At 35.1% G+C, this 18,725-nt stretch overlaps 2 protein-coding genes across 5 annotated transcripts in view; one reads left to right on the forward strand and one right to left on the reverse strand.

Annotated features, from left to right (window-relative positions):
- Window positions 1-5,026, forward strand: part of LOC100650354 (tropomyosin Per a 7.0102) — a 40,813-nt gene extending 35,787 nt beyond the window's left edge. For all 3 annotated transcript variants that reach the window (XM_048405966.1, XM_048405918.1, XM_048405912.1), the window contains one exon: window positions 897-5,026. In XM_048405966.1, the coding sequence (XP_048261923.1) occupies window positions 897-979 (83 nt within the window). In that variant the 3' untranslated portion in view covers window positions 980-5,026. The remainder of the gene's footprint in view (window positions 1-896) is intronic.
- A 431-nt stretch (window positions 5,027-5,457) lies between these two features.
- The window catches only part of LOC100650472 (LIM and SH3 domain protein Lasp), a 38,265-nt gene continuing 24,997 nt past the window's right edge, over window positions 5,458-18,725 (reverse strand). Inside the window, exons 3-6 of one of the 2 annotated variants that reach the window (XM_003393434.4) lie at window positions 13,247-13,518; window positions 11,901-12,107; window positions 8,545-8,687; window positions 5,458-7,930 (exon numbers count right to left, since the gene is read on the reverse strand). In XM_003393434.4, coding sequence (XP_003393482.1) covers window positions 7,751-7,930; window positions 8,545-8,687; window positions 11,901-12,107; window positions 13,247-13,518 — 802 coding nt within the window. In that variant the 3' untranslated portion in view covers window positions 5,458-7,750. The remainder of the gene's footprint in view (window positions 7,931-8,544; window positions 8,688-11,900; window positions 12,108-13,246; window positions 13,519-18,725) is intronic. The other variant, XM_020863053.2, reaches the window with a different exon arrangement.

Raw genomic sequence — 18,725 nt, forward strand, 5'->3', positions numbered from 1 at the left:
GACTAAGGACATATATATGCGCTTTCTGTAAGTGCTCGGCATGGGCTAAGGACGCATGTATGGGTTTTTCAATTTTTCCGAACACCTACGCAGAAGTGATACTATTACGTTTGTGTGAAATAAATATAAATGCATTCCTTACGGCAGTAAACAAATGCCAATAGCGCCTCGTTATTGTTGAAGTGGTCACCACTTGTAAGGAAACTCTACATCTGGTTTCTTTTAGTTTTCTCAAGCACTGAATTTTTCACACACAACTAAATTATTAACTTGTGTTATATTTACTAAATTTAGTTTTCTAGTTCATTGTTTTCTAGTTTATTACCCAAATTCTAGTTAACTGTAAATTTCAATGTTTATAATAAATAATTAAAAATAACTAAAAAAATAACGCTCTTGAATCGTTTAATCTCGTGCAAAAGAATTACTATAACTTATTACGATTTTCGCTTTGAATAGTCAATCAACAGAGTTCAGTCTAACGAAAAAGTATTCCGTCCACAGCGATCGTCAGCGCTAGACGCGCGCCGTCCGTACGGACGACATAGGCCGCGAGTAGTCAGCACTCAAAGGGTTAATGTTATAATATTTTCAATGCACTTTGAACATACTAACGAATATTGGTAGAGCAATTTGTTTCATCTTCTAAATATTATGATGAAAAGTTTACTTTGGAACTTTTCTATATTTTTGCATCTGGTGTAACAAATGAAATAAAGAAAAGAATGCACTGCATCATAAGAAGAAATTGTATTAAAATCACAAAATAAGCAAGTGCAATAAATTAAGCTAAATACATAAAAATCCGCAGCGTAGTGACGGTGTAAAGTAGCGAAAAACTAACACAGGATCTAACATTCGACTAGTGCCACGTAACCCTCCCTTTTGCATTGCAGACGTGGTGGTAAACGAGCGCTGTAAGTACAAAGCGATCGCCGACGAAATGGATCAGACGTTCGCCGACCTGGCCGGATATTAGCAGGCGGGCTAATTCTCTCACGAAACGTGTATACTTCATGTGTACACATACACGCGCGCATATACACTTCTCTGAATACATGTATCGTTTTAAAATGAGAAAGGGAAAGAAAATATGAAAAAGGTCACGCTACGTTTAAAGAAACACTGCCAGCACGCGGATCCTTCGATGCACGACGCCCAGAGAAACCTTGATCGTTGATCAGGACGAAGAGGACGCAACGCCAGGCGTCTTCTGCAGACCCTACACAGCCCGAGACGCTCGATGGATTATGGAAACAGTCGGTTAGATTGTGTTTATTGGTTTTTCCTATGGTTATTTTATTGTTTAGACTTTGCCTGAGGAAAAGCAGGTCTAAAAGAAAAGATTAAAGTAATTCCAACGAAGGATGTTGGAAGTACAAGTTGAACATAGTTATTCGTCGATTTGATTTTCTATAACAGCTATCTTATTTTGCAAGGTTTGGTTGAGGAAATAGGAAAATAAAAGAAACAGAGAATGATCAAAATTTAGGGTGATTTTGGATGGATGATGGGGAAACAAGTCGAGGATACTCATTCGTCTAGTGGCTTTCCGATAGTTACCCTATTTTCCAGCATTTGTTTGCTGCGGTGAAGAAGATGAGAATTTGAAATAGTTTCAACGAAGCGTGTTCAGAATAGAAGTTAAGCGGACTTGTTTGTCAATTTGATTTTCTAACAGCAGCTATTTTCATTTACAGAATCTGATAGAAAGAATAAGGATGATTTTATATTTAAAGTATTTGATACAGGAATGGGCGGCAGTTTGAAAATTATATAACAGGTTTCAGTGTGACGCTCATTCGCGATTAAAAACGCAGCATTAGAATCTCTATCTAAAGTAACATAAACGAAGGAAACACTCGGAATATCATTCGTAGGAGAATGAATCTGTTAATTCACGATGATCGAAGGGTATTTTTTGTTAGCTTTTTTTTTTAGGTCTTTAGTACGTGAAAAAAAAGATATTATTTTTATTTAACTTTATATGATTTATCATTCATTTATCGTTTCGTTTATTAACGATAACCAAAATTTAGATTTAAACGGTCGTACACTTAGACCGAATTTCTTCCCTGTCTCTTTGCTATTTCTATTCTATTTATTTTACACGTATTTTATATTATCAATTCCGTTCTTCCGTTAGTTTCTAGCTTCTATACTTCATCATATCATTGATACTAAAAACGATTGACTAATCGGTCAATCGATACATTTTTTCAGACATTCCTTTCATTTCCAACTTTATGCATTTAAGTAATTATTAACGACAATTATCAATATCGGTGCTCTATAGCTGTGTAGGCGTTCTTTCATCCAGCTCATCCTTAATCGCGAATCCTAACCACCCACACCCACGTAGACGGTCCCGTATCCATCAGCAACGCATTTAATCGCGGAGTTCAGCTTGTGCAGCCAGATTGATAGTTATTCGTCTCGCGTACTCATCATTAAGTTTGTCGTGAATTGAGAAGCGGCTTCACTTCGTGCCAAGGGATGGCGGTAACTTTCGTGTACAATCGAGATACTGCGTAAAGAGATAAGCAACGTTCGATACTCGACAAATGAAAGAAAGGAAAAAATTGGAGAAAGAAAATAAAGTGGAGAGTTAGTAGAGCGGAAAAAATGATTGGCGGATTTTTAAAGGAAATATTTGTCGTCGTCCAGTGTGTACGTATGATATAGCCAAATCGTTAAAAACGATTAGGAACAAAAGGTGTGAAAAATGATTGTTTGAAGTTGAACGAATAGTCGAAAACAGCCACATCGAGTATATAGAACATGAATAGGAACGTTCGACAAATTAATTTCGCGATCTTGTGAATTGTATTCGAATATACGTTGCTGGTTATAAGTATTAAGGCATGTTTAAATAAGGCATGTTTTTGTGAATTATTTGTGACGACAGGGTTAAAATCTCTTTATTAAAACCAATAGTACATTAAAGTATGACATTCGAAGAATATTGTATAAAATTTTCACGGAGAAATATTAAAAAATACGGCAATGGCAGCAATTATTCGGACGTGTCTCGGAAAAAAGTAGAATTGCTCGTAACTCGGTGCTGGGTCATCTGAAACCGAAAAATCAAAGTTCATTCGTTAGGCAACAGTTTTCCCCGGATAACGCTGAGAGGGTTTTTCAAAATTTCAATTTTTCACTTTTTTGGAACACTTCGAAGGGAAAATTAACTGCAAATTTTCGCAAAATCGGCTAATGTTCCCTTCGAAGTGTTCCAAAAAAGTGAAAAATTGAAATTTCGAAAAACCCTCTCAGCATTACCCGGGGAAAACTGTTTCCTAACGAATGAACTTTGATTTTTTGATTTCAGATGATCCAGCACCAAGTTATCAGGGGCACCGGAATTCTACCTTTTTTCCGAGACACGTCCGAATAATTGCCGTGTTTTTTAATATTTCTCCGTGAAAATTTTATATAATATTCTTCGAATGTCATACTTTAATGTACTATTGGTTTTAATAAAGAGATTTTAACCGTGTCGTCACAAATAATTCACAAAAACATGCCTTATTTTTGTACGAATAAACCTTAACCCCCCCCCCCCCCGCCCTTAAGATATTACATTTATTTGATATATCTATTGGAAAATTCTTAATAATAAATTTCAGCTTGATAAAGCTTGTCTTATTTAATATCACAAGTAGACCACGGATTTTTTAACATTTATGTTAAATTTAAAAATGCAAAAAAGTATCTACTTAGGTCGACTTTTTCCATTACGTTCATATCGATATGAATTTGTATGAAGATTCAGGCTGCAATCATATTTACATGTATAATAAAATAATTTGAAAATAGATACACAGTAAAAAGCATTGAATCTGTCAGAAATTTAAATATCATGGCGTGTCTTAATACTTGTGACTAGCAGTGTATATTAAAAGTAAAAAAAGAGGACAAACTCTTTGCTTCGTGTGTTGCGTTCTTTCGTATCGATGTGGCTAGGCAGTGCGGTCTATCGATCGATATAGTCTGTCTGACATCGGTTGGCCTCTCAAGGCCATTTGTATCTAGAGCAATCCCCACTACACTCGCAATCAGTTTACTTGGTATCCCCTCTCCTATTATTTTCCAAGAAGAATGGGGCAAGTTTCTAATTAAATTACTCAGTGAATCTTGTTTCCTAATAATGTGAAATGTGTTTGTAAAGAATTTAAGCGGAGGAAACGTATTTTAAAATAGGAAATAAATGGTCTTGAATATTCCATAGATTTTGGACAGACTCTAACGTCAATTTAGAGTTAAACTTCATTATATTTCGCGATCTTTAGCGCCTGCTTCTTTGCTTTCGTAACTCGTAACTTCACGAGACTGCCACGCGTTTCGGTTGACACAAGCAGATTTTACGTTGGATGTTTCGCTTAGAGAAAAATGAATTTTGCAAGGAAAGATTGTACTGTTTTATGTTGACGAATTAAGACGATTTGTCTACCTTTTAATTACCCCAAGATTCTTTTTATTAACGTCCACATAACACGTTTGTGTCCACAGATTACTATAAAATATAAATTAAATATGAATATTAATTTTCAATTAGTATTAACGTTAAAGGAGAATTCTTGGTAATTAAAAGGTAAAGAATAAGAAAGTAAAGAAAGTGATAACGAATTGATAAGATTAAGAAACGCTCTTGGTATGTTTAACATTTTTAAAGATTGAACTTTTTCAGTTTCTCGGTGATTAAAAAAAGAAAAATGAGATATTGCTGGAATCTAATTGCGAAAGGCTTTATAACAGAGTTGGGCATTATTAAGACGAATCTTTCCAATCATTCCATAAATATAAATCATACGTCGGTGCATTTCTACGTGTAAATGCATTTTAATCGCTTTTATGCTCAATTTTTCCACGTGTTCAGCCATTCGGTAGAAATTTACCCAAATCTGTTTTAAAATGGGCCCAATTGAGAACGTGCACTTACCACTGCGATACCGGTCCTACGAAACAGTTAACCCTTTACTGTACTTATATCACTTTCAATAAATGTGCATTTTTTATACTTGAACGCAGCGTTATCTTATTTATCTTTGATTTGCAGCAATTGCAAGTTTTTTGTTTTGCAAGAGGATTTCGTTTTATTTTCAACAACCGCACTGCTCTGTTTTCATAAACTTTATCATAATATTGTTTTGAAAGAAATACTCAGATCAAAGCTACTGATGACGCCAGACGATATAAAACATCAAATATTCTATCCTTACAAAATCTATAAAAATAAAAAACTTCAATCTGAATAATATTTAACATAGTCAAGAGACAGAAAACAAAGATCTGTAGCGTTTACATTTTAAATTGTAACAAAAAAGTATAACGGATATGGTATGTAAAATGTAATAAAGAATCTCTTTCTCATTCTCCGCTACTGTGATAAAATAAACAAATCTATGCGCGAGATCTGGAGAAAGAAAGGATAGAACAATAAATCGTAGGCGATGATTTACATAACATGTTCATTGTTTATGATCTCGTATCATAATATAATATTATCTGTTTTAAACAACGCTAACATATATTTCTGTATGCTTTCTCAATTATAAATTGTAGATTCTTCGACTTATTGGTGTTTTAATAATTACAAAAGGGGGAAATAATTATAATATATTTATAATAATAATAATAATAATAATATTAATAATAATGCTAACATGTTTCCAAAAATATGAATATATCTCCTCGCGGTTTATCACGAAGTCGAACGACGTCGCGCACGCCGGAAACGCGACGTACGCGCGCGTTTGCACGCAACAACATTACTATTTATTTCTTTTACGTAATAATATAGCTTATAATCTTCTATTCTCCTACTCAGGTAAATGCAATGTAATAGATACGGCTTGTGTCCCAGGAACCAGATTTCTTTTCATTTTTTTTCCAGCAGAGGGAAGAAAAAATTTCAAAAGACGATGATCAAGGATTAAGGGACGAAAATTAGAAGAGAAACGGCAATATGGGGCGCGGTTAGTCTCCGAAATGGTGGCACGATGTTCCCGTTATACTTGAAATTTCCTCGCTATATTTATCTGTACATTAATCGAACGTTAAGAAGATATAAAGCTATCTAGAAAAATCGTGACCATCGCGGAGAACAATCCTCTTCTATTGCCGATAAACCCGCTTTTTGCCACGAGAAATGTATTCGCAGAAAGCGATCTAATCCTTTTAGTACTGTTTCGTACGTTATATTTGTGTTAATCGGTTAAGTAGAATAAAATGATAGCAAGTTCAAGAAATGTATTTCGTTCAACTGCACGTGCAATACGCCGGATACACCGGCTTAATAAAATTAAAAATTCTTTTGCAACGATTTCTTAAATTGTTACAGTTTCAAATTTCGTTCAATACAAATACACAAATACAAATATAAATTTAGTACGACTTATAACTAACGGTACATACTATAACTATAGGTAATACTTTGTTACATCGCGTACAATTTGAAAAACGTACGTTTCCTGAATCATTCGCTTAATAAAACGTTTGAAATTTTAAAACGCTGTAACACAAGAACGTTGGTAGAAATCGATATTGATCTTTCTAATTATCGCTTGTTATCGATTGATATTTTCGCTATTTAATCAGTCGAGTATCGCGGATACAGTGACTAAAAGGATCATCGAAAGCCGAAAAGTAAGCATTTCTTTGTTTAATGCAGGCGAATCTCGCGTGATACAACTTAACAGCTATTCTAGGTAAATGTCGGTTAATGTCGTTAATTGGACAAAGTGAAACGGTAATAAAGATTTCTAGCGATCGTTGCTTTCTTTCGAAACGCATCGGATCGAGCAAGGCAAGTGTAACGAAACTTTCCTATCAACAATTACACTACAAAATTTCTTCTTCGTTTATAATCCTAACTAGATTCACTTTTGTTTCCTACAAAGTTCCCTCTTATGTGCTCCGATGATATGTAACTCAATACGGAACCTTAACTTACATAATTTTTCTTTTTCTTTCATCGTTTCCTTTAAGTCGCTGCGCAAAAGCTCGCAGGAAAAAATTGACCTAATTGGAGGTCTACGTATATAAGGCACATCGTTCTTTCTGTTTGCATCGCAATAAACAATGCGTGTGGTACGGTGGTGAAGCCTAAATCTTCTGGTAATATATTGCAATACCGTTTTCGTATTTTCAAATAAATATCCATTGTAATTTGCACATCATTCTCGTCAACGATTTACGAAAAAGTGAGAACTACGCTTAAAGGTGGACAAAGGTCGGAAGAATATTGTTGAATAAAATTGTTGAATATAAAAGTAATCGTTCTAATCTTGTGTACAAATGCAAAATGTTCGCGTATTGTAAAACAAAAACGCCTTATCATAAGTATACGAGCAAAAAATAATAGAAAAGAATATTTTACGAATAAAGCAGATAAAATTTCTCCAAATAGAATATAAAATTTATATATAAAAAAAAAAGTGAAGAATTTAAATCTTCCAGGCTTTGTCACCGCTCAATTATTAGAGATCGTTATTCATTTCATCATCAATACCGTGGAATCCTCGAAGCAACGGAATGGTTTCGAAAAATATTGTATAAAATTGTTGATCGACAGGATAAATCTGCGTCACCATGAAAAAGGTCGTATAAAAATTGGGTCGATACTCTCGTAGAAAAATGTTTAAGCACATGACAGCTATCGGTGCTCTTCGTAATAGAATCGAGCAGAATTTGGTCCCAAAGTGGAATTACCCTCTAGTTTGCTGACTTTAAACGCGAATGATGCTTTTTAAATTTGCACTGGTTCGACGTAATTCGCAGGCAACATGCCGTGTCGTCCGGTGCGCTGTACCAGGCCGGTCATCCAACCCTCGTCAATCGCTGTACAGTTAACGATCAGATCGCCGTCGCAGAAGCTCACCTCGTCCAAATCTTGCGCTTGGTAGTCGTACATCGCTCTATACACTCTCTAATGAAAAAGAAAATTATTTTAAAAATATATTTCAACTGGCGAAATAAGAAGAAAAGGGAATATGATTAGAGAAATAAATAAATTAACCAGTTTCTAATTGTTGAACACATAATACAATTGATGGAGTGCATAATTGACTAGATGCATATTAAAACCAGGACTGAAGTGTGAAACTTGAATCAAAATCAAAAATATATGAAAAAAATATACAATTCAAGAGAAGAAACAAATTTTTATACATAAATATACATATAAATTTTAGAAAAAAATATAGAGTGTTTACAGAAACATAATATTGGGCATAGTTATAAATACTTTAGAAGCTAAAAAAAGATGAGCTAGAAGGTATATTGGACAAACACAAAAAATTTATTTCTTAAAATAAAGCCACATCTTTCTGGCAAGGAGTGTGTTAAATAGAAAAATGTATAACCATTAAAAAGTTAAATAATAGCATTGATTCAGAATATTTTCAGGAATTTCTTAAATTACTTTTATAACACCCAATATCAAAGTTTGCATCTAATAGAAAGATACTTAAACCTTCTTCTTCCACCCCTATGGGCTATATACTATTGAAAATAGCAATTTAAAAAATTAAAATAACTCACCCCAACATTGGTAGCTGGTGGTGGAGACGGCATATGCTGTGGGACGTGATTGTTATTCGTTGCTGGTGTCAACGATCCGTAGTACTCGTTTACAGGGTCTATATCAGCCACCGAACCAATCTTTCTAGCTGGTGGATTCGTCACTGAAAGAATTCGTTAAATTTACTAAGTAAAATGGAAGACGGCGAGTGAAATTTATCAGAAAAAGTGATTCCCGAAAAAGATTCGTCTCAAACACCAAATATCGATTTCAGACGCAACTTCCTCAAAAACACCACGTGTTAGCGTTTCGTGTTTAATGAAAGTTTAGATCACGTAAAACATATAAAATAGATACAGTATGGTGCATAAGAATTGGAAAGCAGTTACGAGTGAATCGACGCAGTCGACGAATTGGCAACAACAACGAAATGGAAAATAAATATACCACATAGAAAACAGAAATAGTTTGTGACCAGCCACCGTTAACTACAAAACATCTTTATCAATTATTATATTAAATCGTTTTATAAGTTTCATCGTATTTTTTTTTATTATTATTAGAAATGTAATATGAAATTACAGGAAAGCATCATGAGTTCGATCGTAAATGTATTCTCTCTCGTTTTTTTATTACCCTCTCATATAAAAATTAAATTCTTTCTACTAGTTTATACAATTTCTGTGATTCAGAATTTGGTCAAAATTTCTTGTAAAAAATTTCCTTCTGGGAAGCTAAAAAAATATTCCTGGCATGTTCCTACATGTAATGCCGATTAATATTTTACTTGCTACTGATATCTTTTTTTATATGAGACTTTTTTGGAGCCAACTTTTTACTAATTTCTTTACAAAATTTTACGAGTCTTATAAATCATACAGTGACATAAGCGTTTATCGTTTGATCTTTCAATTGTCGTTCTTTCACCACTGTATCGATCTTCTTCGAATTTCCACTTACCAAAGCTTAGATGCTAATCTAAAAAACAGACAATTAAGAAGCAGCAGAGCTCTGACAGATAAGCGACAGTGCCTTTTTAAAAAACGAAAAAAACAACAGAGCTTATAAAACGATCTAATATTTTGTACGAAAATCTGATAAACAGACAGAGGTTGCACGTTCAAGAACGTTCACGTCCTATGGAGGAACGATATAAATTCACCGTGACGTCGCGTTCTGGAGATAATGGCCAACGATACAATAGGAGTGACCGAATTGTATCTACCTACCTATCGTTCAAGCTAATCCAATTAGAAGTTGATCTATTGAAACTAACTATTACCGGTTGCTAACTATAACCAATGACCAACCCATATGGTTGACTGTATAGGAAACAAGGCAACGAGGATATGTTCCAATTGTATTGAAGTATCGGTTCACTGTCAGAATAGCAGAGGGAAATAGAGCAGATAGTGTACAGGGTGTTCCATTTACCACTATCATTTATTTTTATCTCCTATCTCTTGCCGCTCTTTCTTCATTTTTAGGCTAATTGTAACTTACGAGTTTCTCACCAACATAGTTTGGATGAAATCATTTAACTGTTCAAGATTACTGTCCCCACTGCTACAAGTTATGTCACGAACAGGGACCCCTTAAGTGAAGAGAGGTTATTCCTACTCCCACTGCTACTCTTGATACAGTCATAAAGATAATCTCGTATATTGGCCAAAAAGTCACATACACAAATAAGGCTATATTGCTATCGACAGTGATAGTGGCAGTGGGAGTATGATTAAGGTATTAAGGGAATTGTCTGGTAACCCTGGTCACGAGCCACCTTCTCTATAAGCTTTGTATTTTTCTATTGTAGATGTTATAGCAAAGGATACATCTTTGTATATTGTAAATCGTCATTTCGATAGTTTGAATTCCGTATAAAACGTTACTATGGTTTTGTATTCGTCGCTATCTTAAATTTTCTATATAACATTTTTTTTACTGCATTTATGTATTTGTATTACTATTATGTATACTGTATTCATATGTATCATTATACCATTATCATTGCATTGAAACGAAACATTTTATTTATGAGAATTATCAGTCTACACAACTTTTAGATCGTATTTGATGAGAAGCTATAACCATATAGAATTTGTCTTATCGTAAGCAAGCAAAATTCCATTTATAGAAAGTTGATCTCTCAGCACATTGTTGACCGGCAATTTTACTGAGAATTTATCTTATGTCACCGGCTATTATTTCGTAATTGCATGTGCAAGTAAAGAAATATAAATAAACTTTAATAAATTTTATTTATTACTCAACTTTTAATATTTCTTTTTCCTATGATAAACAGTGTAACAACCACCTACGTGTAATGGTACGCAACAGCCTTTGCAAATATATCTATCTTTGCTGCGTTTTTCTTTTGAAGAGCATACTCTACACGCTCTAGTCGAATTTGCTTTTCTGCCAGTAACTATTTTTTCTAAGACGTGGTTTCTCAGTTGTCCGGAAAGCCTGAAGGATGCATCATTATAAGGAGTTGTTTTAGAAATTCAAGAAGCATCAGGTGCAATGCTGCATTCTTTGGAATCCATAGTTATCCATTCTCTAGCTACTTCCAGTAGAAATTTTTTGTATCTTGTTTTATTTTTTGGCAGATAGGTACAGTACGTTTTATATGCATTGAACAAGGTGCAGTTTATCAGAAAAAATGCTAATTTTTTCGACCACTTTAAAGTTTTCCGTAAAATACTGCTGTTCGCCAAAAACTGATCTCCACGATCTACCCTTTTCATGCGCTTATTGTATTGTAATATGCACGTAGGTTTAATGATATTTTGGTGGCCCAATATCAAATTCACTATCTTCTGATACAGTATCATTTTCCAAGTCACCAGAATTTGATTCACAATCAAACGACGTTCCGTCGTCGTTGACATTTTTTTACAACAAAGGGCGCAACTTGACGAGTCTTATAAGCGAGAGACACAGCTTGAGGTATGCTGACCAACATTTGCACTGTATCATCTCCAACAGCACACTGAGCAGTCGAAGTTTGGCCATGAAAACACGAGTTAACTCGTGACCGGTCAACAATGCGTTAACTTACAAATTTTCCATTGGATTGCCATTAGAAAGTGATAAAATATCGCATTATTATTCAATATCCGATACTATAGCCTGAACCTATTAAGATTGACGACTAAACTAAAAAAATCTGTCGAACGATTATGTATTATATTATATATTTACATAAAATGAAAATGAACCACTCTGTACATAGCTTCCTAACTAGATAGATTATTATAAAAGTAACGAAATAAGCAAAGAGTAAGAAAAGAAGATGTAAAACTTGGTTCTAGAGCTAATCTTTTCTTAGAGAAGTTAGGAAGAAACCTACTCTGTAAAATGGACGAGAACTCACCTGGTCCCTTGTCGCTCGTATAAATCACAGTGGTTGCCCCAGCTTGCCTGGCGGAATAGGGGCTCGGTCTCACCTCGCTAAGAGGATCGTAATCGGCGATCCTACCTGGTGTCCTTTGCACCTGCGAGCTCGCAGTTCTAGCGGCCGGTGGATTCGCGTTCACGCCCGATGTAGGCGCGATCGAACCGTCCGTGTACTCTACGTACTCTAAAGTCAACAATACACAAGCTGCCGATATGCTTTTCCGACAACCATTCAAACGACAACTTAAGCGATTCTCTCCAAGATACGTATTCTCAAATATTCTAACTCAATTGGCAAGTTTCAGAAGCAGCTCTAGACTTTTCAGAGTTTTAAATAGATTTGATGTACGCGTTCGTCGAATACCTAGCCCTGATATCTATCGATCGAACGTATACAGGACAATGGGAAAGATAGCGTTGACTAAGAGACAATTAACATACAAGCGAATATTAGTTGGTGACAGTGCATAAGTTCATAGATTAGTAGGACTCTTCGCTTCTTTTAAGTGTTAGTACATTGAGGATAGTTTGATCAGGGGTACGTTAACTCATTAAGGAGAATCGTTGTGTATTAATGCAATATTTATGTTGTAGTTTCTTTCTGTTAGTCAATTTGTATTATTAAATCCCGTCTTCTTCATGTTAACATTATGAAAGGAACTTTCAAGAATTTATTTCATACTTTCCTGAATAGTTATTTCCTTTTCCACATAGATACTGTTTTATAAAGTTTGCAAAATGTTATGTAATTATAACGCTATGATAAACTATTTTCTCTTTGAATTATGAAAGCTCTTTTATGTATGTTATTTACGCAATACGCTTATATAAAGTAAATGTTATTCTATAATATATATATATATATGCTTGATACTTTAATAAAACAATATATAAGAAGATACTTTATATCGTTATTTATGCATGGAAATTAATGTATTTATAATAGTATGGTACACTACTTTTCTTTAAGTCATAAAACCTGCTTTATGTGCCTGATTCCTATATATGTATTGCATTTACGCATCTTTTATTCATTACACCATTGTTCAGTCCTTAACGAGTTAAAATCTACTTAAACTTGTAGAAGTAATTTAAAGTTATCTATAATTAAATCTTAAACCTTCAGATTCCATGCGTATCGCAATTATCAAAACAAGTAACGAAAAGATGGAATAATCTCACGAGTATTACGAACATTAATATTTGTTAGCTATAGAAAGCTTTGATTCACCGATTACCAAATCGCGGATACAAATACTTAAACGATCTAAGCAATATGTGAATAAAGAGCACAGGTAAACCAGAGGACAAGTCTCAACTCACCGATCTGTTCGCCATTTTCTCCGGTCATCGTCCTCTTCTGCTCCATGATGGCCTTCTTCTGAAGCTCACCGTGATAAGCCACGTTCGAGATGATCTTGCTGTTCTGCTTGATTCTCAGGGTTTCCGGATCATCTGCCACCTGGGTGAACTTGCCTTTTGCCTTCTCGAATTCGGCGTGATACTTCACGTTACTCTGAATCTTCGTGTTCTCCGCGATACGCTTCAGTTCCAACGTGTCCGCCATCGTGGTGGCCTTCGCCTTTGGTATGTGTCTGAAATGCATACAAGTAACAGTCCGGACTATATGGAAAACTCGATTGCCAGGAGTAGAGCAGTGGCGTGTGTCGATCTAGCAACACTTAATTAAGCATCGATAATCGCAGCCAGTTCATGGTGAAACGTTCCTGATACTTGTTCCACGCTAGTTGAGAAACGATGTCACTCGAATTTGCAAGTTTGCTCGAGTCATTGAATTGTGTTTTGAATTAATATTGGCTTCTAGAGGGCCACGTTGATTTGAAAGGATTACTATTTGAACCGTTTTAAGGAAAATTTCTTTTTCAGCAAAAAATACAATAATGCAATAGTACGAATTATAATGCGAGATTTGAAAGAAAGGAACGTGCAAAGAAGGGGGTGATTCCATGTAAAAAAACGGATGAAGTCGGAAATGTAGAATAACATTTTTTTAACGCGCAGAGTAGCTTGGAAGAACTTGAAAATGTTACAGTTGTCGCATGTTTAAAACGAAGAGGATTAAAATAAGGACAAGTGAATCATCTTGGCTGATGCGCGTTCCTCATGGAGAAATTATGGAAATCACAGTGAATAAGAGTTTCGAGTGCACGACAAGCGGTCGATGACGCCGTTGGTTATCGCTTACATCCTTTGTGAAGCACAGTTGATAATCGTACCGCAGGGAGAAGAGTATGAAACATACTCTGAACAGACAGTGACGGTGAAACACTTATAAAAATAGAGAAGAAGATGGACAATGTTGTGTCTTTCAATTTACTAAGTGAATTTTTTTTTAAAGCTTGCCGTGTGAAACGATAGAGATACAATTTAGTAGCATTCTATTTCTATAAAATTAAATTACCATCAAACTTTTCCCAAATCTCCTTATCAACTTTCCGAATAAACAAATATTTTTGCACTTTAATTCCATCTTATTTTTAATAAAAAGTTGAAACTACCGAGGATAAGGAAATAATTATCTTCTGAATCATCCATTCCGAATTTTTTGACATTTTATTAGATTATTAATCTTACGGATATATTCGATGATATAACACGTAACGCGCCAATTAATGTTGATCAAAATCAAAGCTATTTCACCAGGGTGCATCGCAATGAGAGCATCGTAATTCAACGGAACGAAAATGATGCGAACCAGAAACGTACTATACCAAGTATAATTAATCGGATGCAAAGTTTCCCGCGTTTCGCAACGAAAACTTTCGACATCGGCTTGCGATCGTGAGTTTTTGCTCGTTTCTAAGCCTGCGACGAGGAAATAAAAGGCTTCTTATCATAGCGTTCAGAACGCACGTTACAACAGACGCTCGCGTGGATCGAGCGGAATAGAATTACGAGGTCGTTGCCGGCGTATTAATTAGGGGAGGAAACGGTGAGACGATGGGATGGACGCGTAATCGGATGCGCATACGTTTGAAACAAAGAAGAAAGTGGTGAAGAAAAATGGAAAAGAGAATGGAGGAAGGAAGAAAGAATGAACTTTAATAATTGAGGATGCAATCAACGTTTAATAGATATGTATTCACAAATCTAGTTGTAAACCAATTGCAATAGAAAAGTTTCGCTTAAGAAAATTCGATTGTCAGTTAGAAATTGTTTCATTTAAAAAAGAAAAAAGTAAAGAAGAAGACAGGAAAAGGAATTGTAGTTTCAGTAGAATTCAATATCGTAAACAGGTAATAAGCTTTTAATTACAGTTCTTATAAAATCATTGAATTTTCTCAGCCGATAAATAAATTATGCATAAAATTACCTCTCTCTCTCTCTTCAAGGTATAATACCTCTATTTAACGCTATTTTCCTTCTCTGTTATATCTTTTTCATTCACATGCAAACTTACAATAAAATTGATCCTGCAATCCTGCCACTAGCTCTAATAATAGTCGTTGCTAATTAGCAAAATTTCTCTCTCTCTCTCTCTTTCTCTTCCTTCCTGGAGGATGCCAGGATCCGATGAGGAAAATTTGCTTCAAACGCATGACGAGGAATTCGAGGCTTTATCAGAGGGTCACGACGCGATAAGAGCAGAGGAGCCAGGAATCGCGTAATCTTTCACAGTTTGTTGAATAATCGCGTGGCTCTGGCTGGTAATTAAAGGAAAGTGAAAAGGAAAGTAGAGAAGAGAGCACAAAGAAAGGAGAAGAAAAACGTGGCGGCGGTTCCAGTCGCAATCAACGTCGTCGGCGAGCCCAGGATCAACCGGAGCAGGCTAATAAGCCGATATCGAGAGTCATCCGCCGGATAGAAACGTTTTGCAAAACAGGTCGTCCGATCGAATCGATACAGATTGTCGATCGAGGCCGAGATCGAAATACGTGCGCCTTTTAATCATGTGCGTATATGTAAATACCTCGCAGAAATTAAAATAATTAATCTTGCTTTTTATAAACTTCGCCATTTAATTATCTTTTTAGAGAATTCCAGTCTCAAATTTATTTATGGCGCGTTATAATAATTTTGTTTCATTGACATAGGTACAAGCTACTTATCCTTTTGATTCGCCTTTTTATGACAAAATAATACTACGTTGAATACAAAGGATGATGTTTCGTATCCTAAAAGCGGAAGAAATAGAACAGCGTAGAACGTGTCGAGCTTAACTCGAGGTGAAACTGCAAAATATTAAAAGATTCAACCACTGATGATAATACGATTCACACAAAGAAGAGAGGAATATATAGAAAAATACTAGACAACTAAATAAATATTAGAAAAACTTGATTGCTTTACATAATTGATTCTGCAGCGAAAGATCTGTAGATCTCTCGATCCATCGGTTACTTCTTTAAGACACTGACAGACAGATTACGCCTTAAGTGTATAAAATAATTCATAAAAAGTGAAAAGCTTAAGAACTTTTTGCACTATCCGATCACTCGGTTTCTGTTTCCTTCCCTGGATGAATCACAAATTCGATGTAAAATATATATAATGGTACATCATTGTCGCTAAGTTATATCTGAGAGGACACCGGTACATAGGTGTGCAATGCGATTCGATAAATCACGCGTCCGCTATCGCGTTTTGTAAACACCTTGTAATCAAGAGAAGCTCTTGTCAACGACCACAGAAAACGTAACTCTATAGCGAACAGATACTAACGAACAATATTTACAAATGAACTTGTACTTCTAAATTATTCACTGAAAAAGAGAAACAGACATTTTCAGAGGTAATAATAAAAGAAGGTAATAATTCTCAATTCTGTCACAAACAGATAACAACGAACGGTATTTTCAAATAAAGTAGTACTCTTACATTATTCAAAACAAAAAAAGATTTCAAAAGTAATAACAACAGACATCATAATGCTATGGTAATCAGATAGTAACGAGTAATAACTCTGTACTATTGCATTATTCCTTAACAGAAGAAGAGAAGTATAAAAAGCAGAAATATCAGAGATAATAAGAAGAGAAGACGATAATTCATTATTTTTTCTGTCATTTCTGTGTGTAAAGAGGAATCAGACATGATTGTGTCTGGTGACAAATTGGTCATACATTATTTTTTTTCTTTTTATTTTTTATTTTTTTTTGTTGAATTTTCCTTTGGTATGCATACACATCGTGTAGAGAACCCGCATAAGAATGCAATGAAAGTTCAAGTGTATCTGTGACACAAGCGTTAACGAGTGACTAGCTCCGATTAGTCATTGCGTTAGAACGCGCGAATAAATTATATTGAATATCGTTTCATGAATCACGCACGGCTAGTCGGTTCGCCGATGACTTCCATCAGCTTGATTTTTCCAACAACCCGTTTTCAATTCATTCATCCGGCAGATACATATATTAATAAACTCGTTCACCTGGTCGATTTCAACCTTTCTGCTACATTCAACGGTTACAAATTCAAATTCCACGTCCTGTTTCCTGCGTTGTGAAAGTCTAACTCTATGAAAAGATCTGGCTGAAATAGTTAAAATGTAAGAAACAAGCGTAGAAAACAACTCTTGCGAAAATAAGTTATTATAGTGTGATCGATAATGTATGTGTCCTAATTGATATAAATGATGATATATTGATGATAAATAATAGCGCGTTCTAATTGATATAAAGATACATAAAAAAATGTATTAAAAAACATTAGAAAGTTTTAGTAAAAGAAAAAATAAAAGGAACAAGAACTGGAGCAAGGAATACACACAAATTTCTATTTTCTTCAATTACTCGGTCTATTCTGGCTAATTACCTTAACAAATCTTACAACATGCGCGCTGTTACTCACTTACGGAATCCATTTCTGATATTGCACATCTCTTTTTCATTAAAAATATCTTTCTTTTTTCAAAGTAAATCTGTTTGTTTCAATATACTGTTCACTATTTTAAACGATCAATGGATCATAAAAGTTGATCGTATTTATTATATCAAACGAGTATTCTGGTTTAGAGTGCCACTAAAATATTTATTTCTAATCTTTTTCGAAAGAAAGCGTAAAGCTTTCTTATATCATTTATTACACACATATATATTCACGTTTGAAGAATATTCAATTTTCTTCAAGAAATATTTCAGTAAACACAATTTTTTCACATGCAACTAATCAAATGTATGTGAGTTATATAGGGCTCAAGGCCGAAACACAGAAACCATCGATAAGAAAATATCTTATAGATTCTTTGGATAAAATCACAAACAAAATCTTAAAAAGTGGTATTCTAAACCAGGATAACCCTTTAATACAATAAACACGGATTAGCTTTTACGCTCCGTTTAATGTTCAAAGTGGCGCCTCATTAGTTGGACACAAAAGTGCGAAAAGGTGAGCCGCGTATCGCGCCGAGCAGCTCACACCAGCGTAATCAAGATTTGTGTCACGAGTCCGTTTTCCATGTACGGCATCTATAGCGTTGTCTACCCCAGGTAATTGTGCCAGCCAGGTTACGTAACACGTCGTTGTGCCACGCATGAATATAATAGATACGCGTACCGGGCCTTTTGTCGGTCCGCTTCACAGAACTGTGCACTGTGTGTGTTCTACATTGTACACCGTTAATGGCTAGGATATTTCCTGTCGTCTCGAGGATCCACGCTATTCGCTCCACGCTACGTATTCGCATCTGCATAAAACTCCCCGTTGCCTGTGCTACCGCAAGATGCAACCGATTGGCGCGCGCTTGCGACACTCCTGACATTTAGTGATCTAATGAAACAGGAGATGTATTTGGTACGTTGTTTTCCCACTTAGACAATTCCTATTTTTATTGGTGCTTATG

The sequence above is a fragment of the Bombus terrestris genome, chromosome 1, assembly GCF_910591885.1.
Source record: "Bombus terrestris chromosome 1, iyBomTerr1.2, whole genome shotgun sequence".
In the NCBI taxonomy this organism is placed as follows: domain Eukaryota; kingdom Metazoa; phylum Arthropoda; class Insecta; order Hymenoptera; family Apidae; genus Bombus; species Bombus terrestris.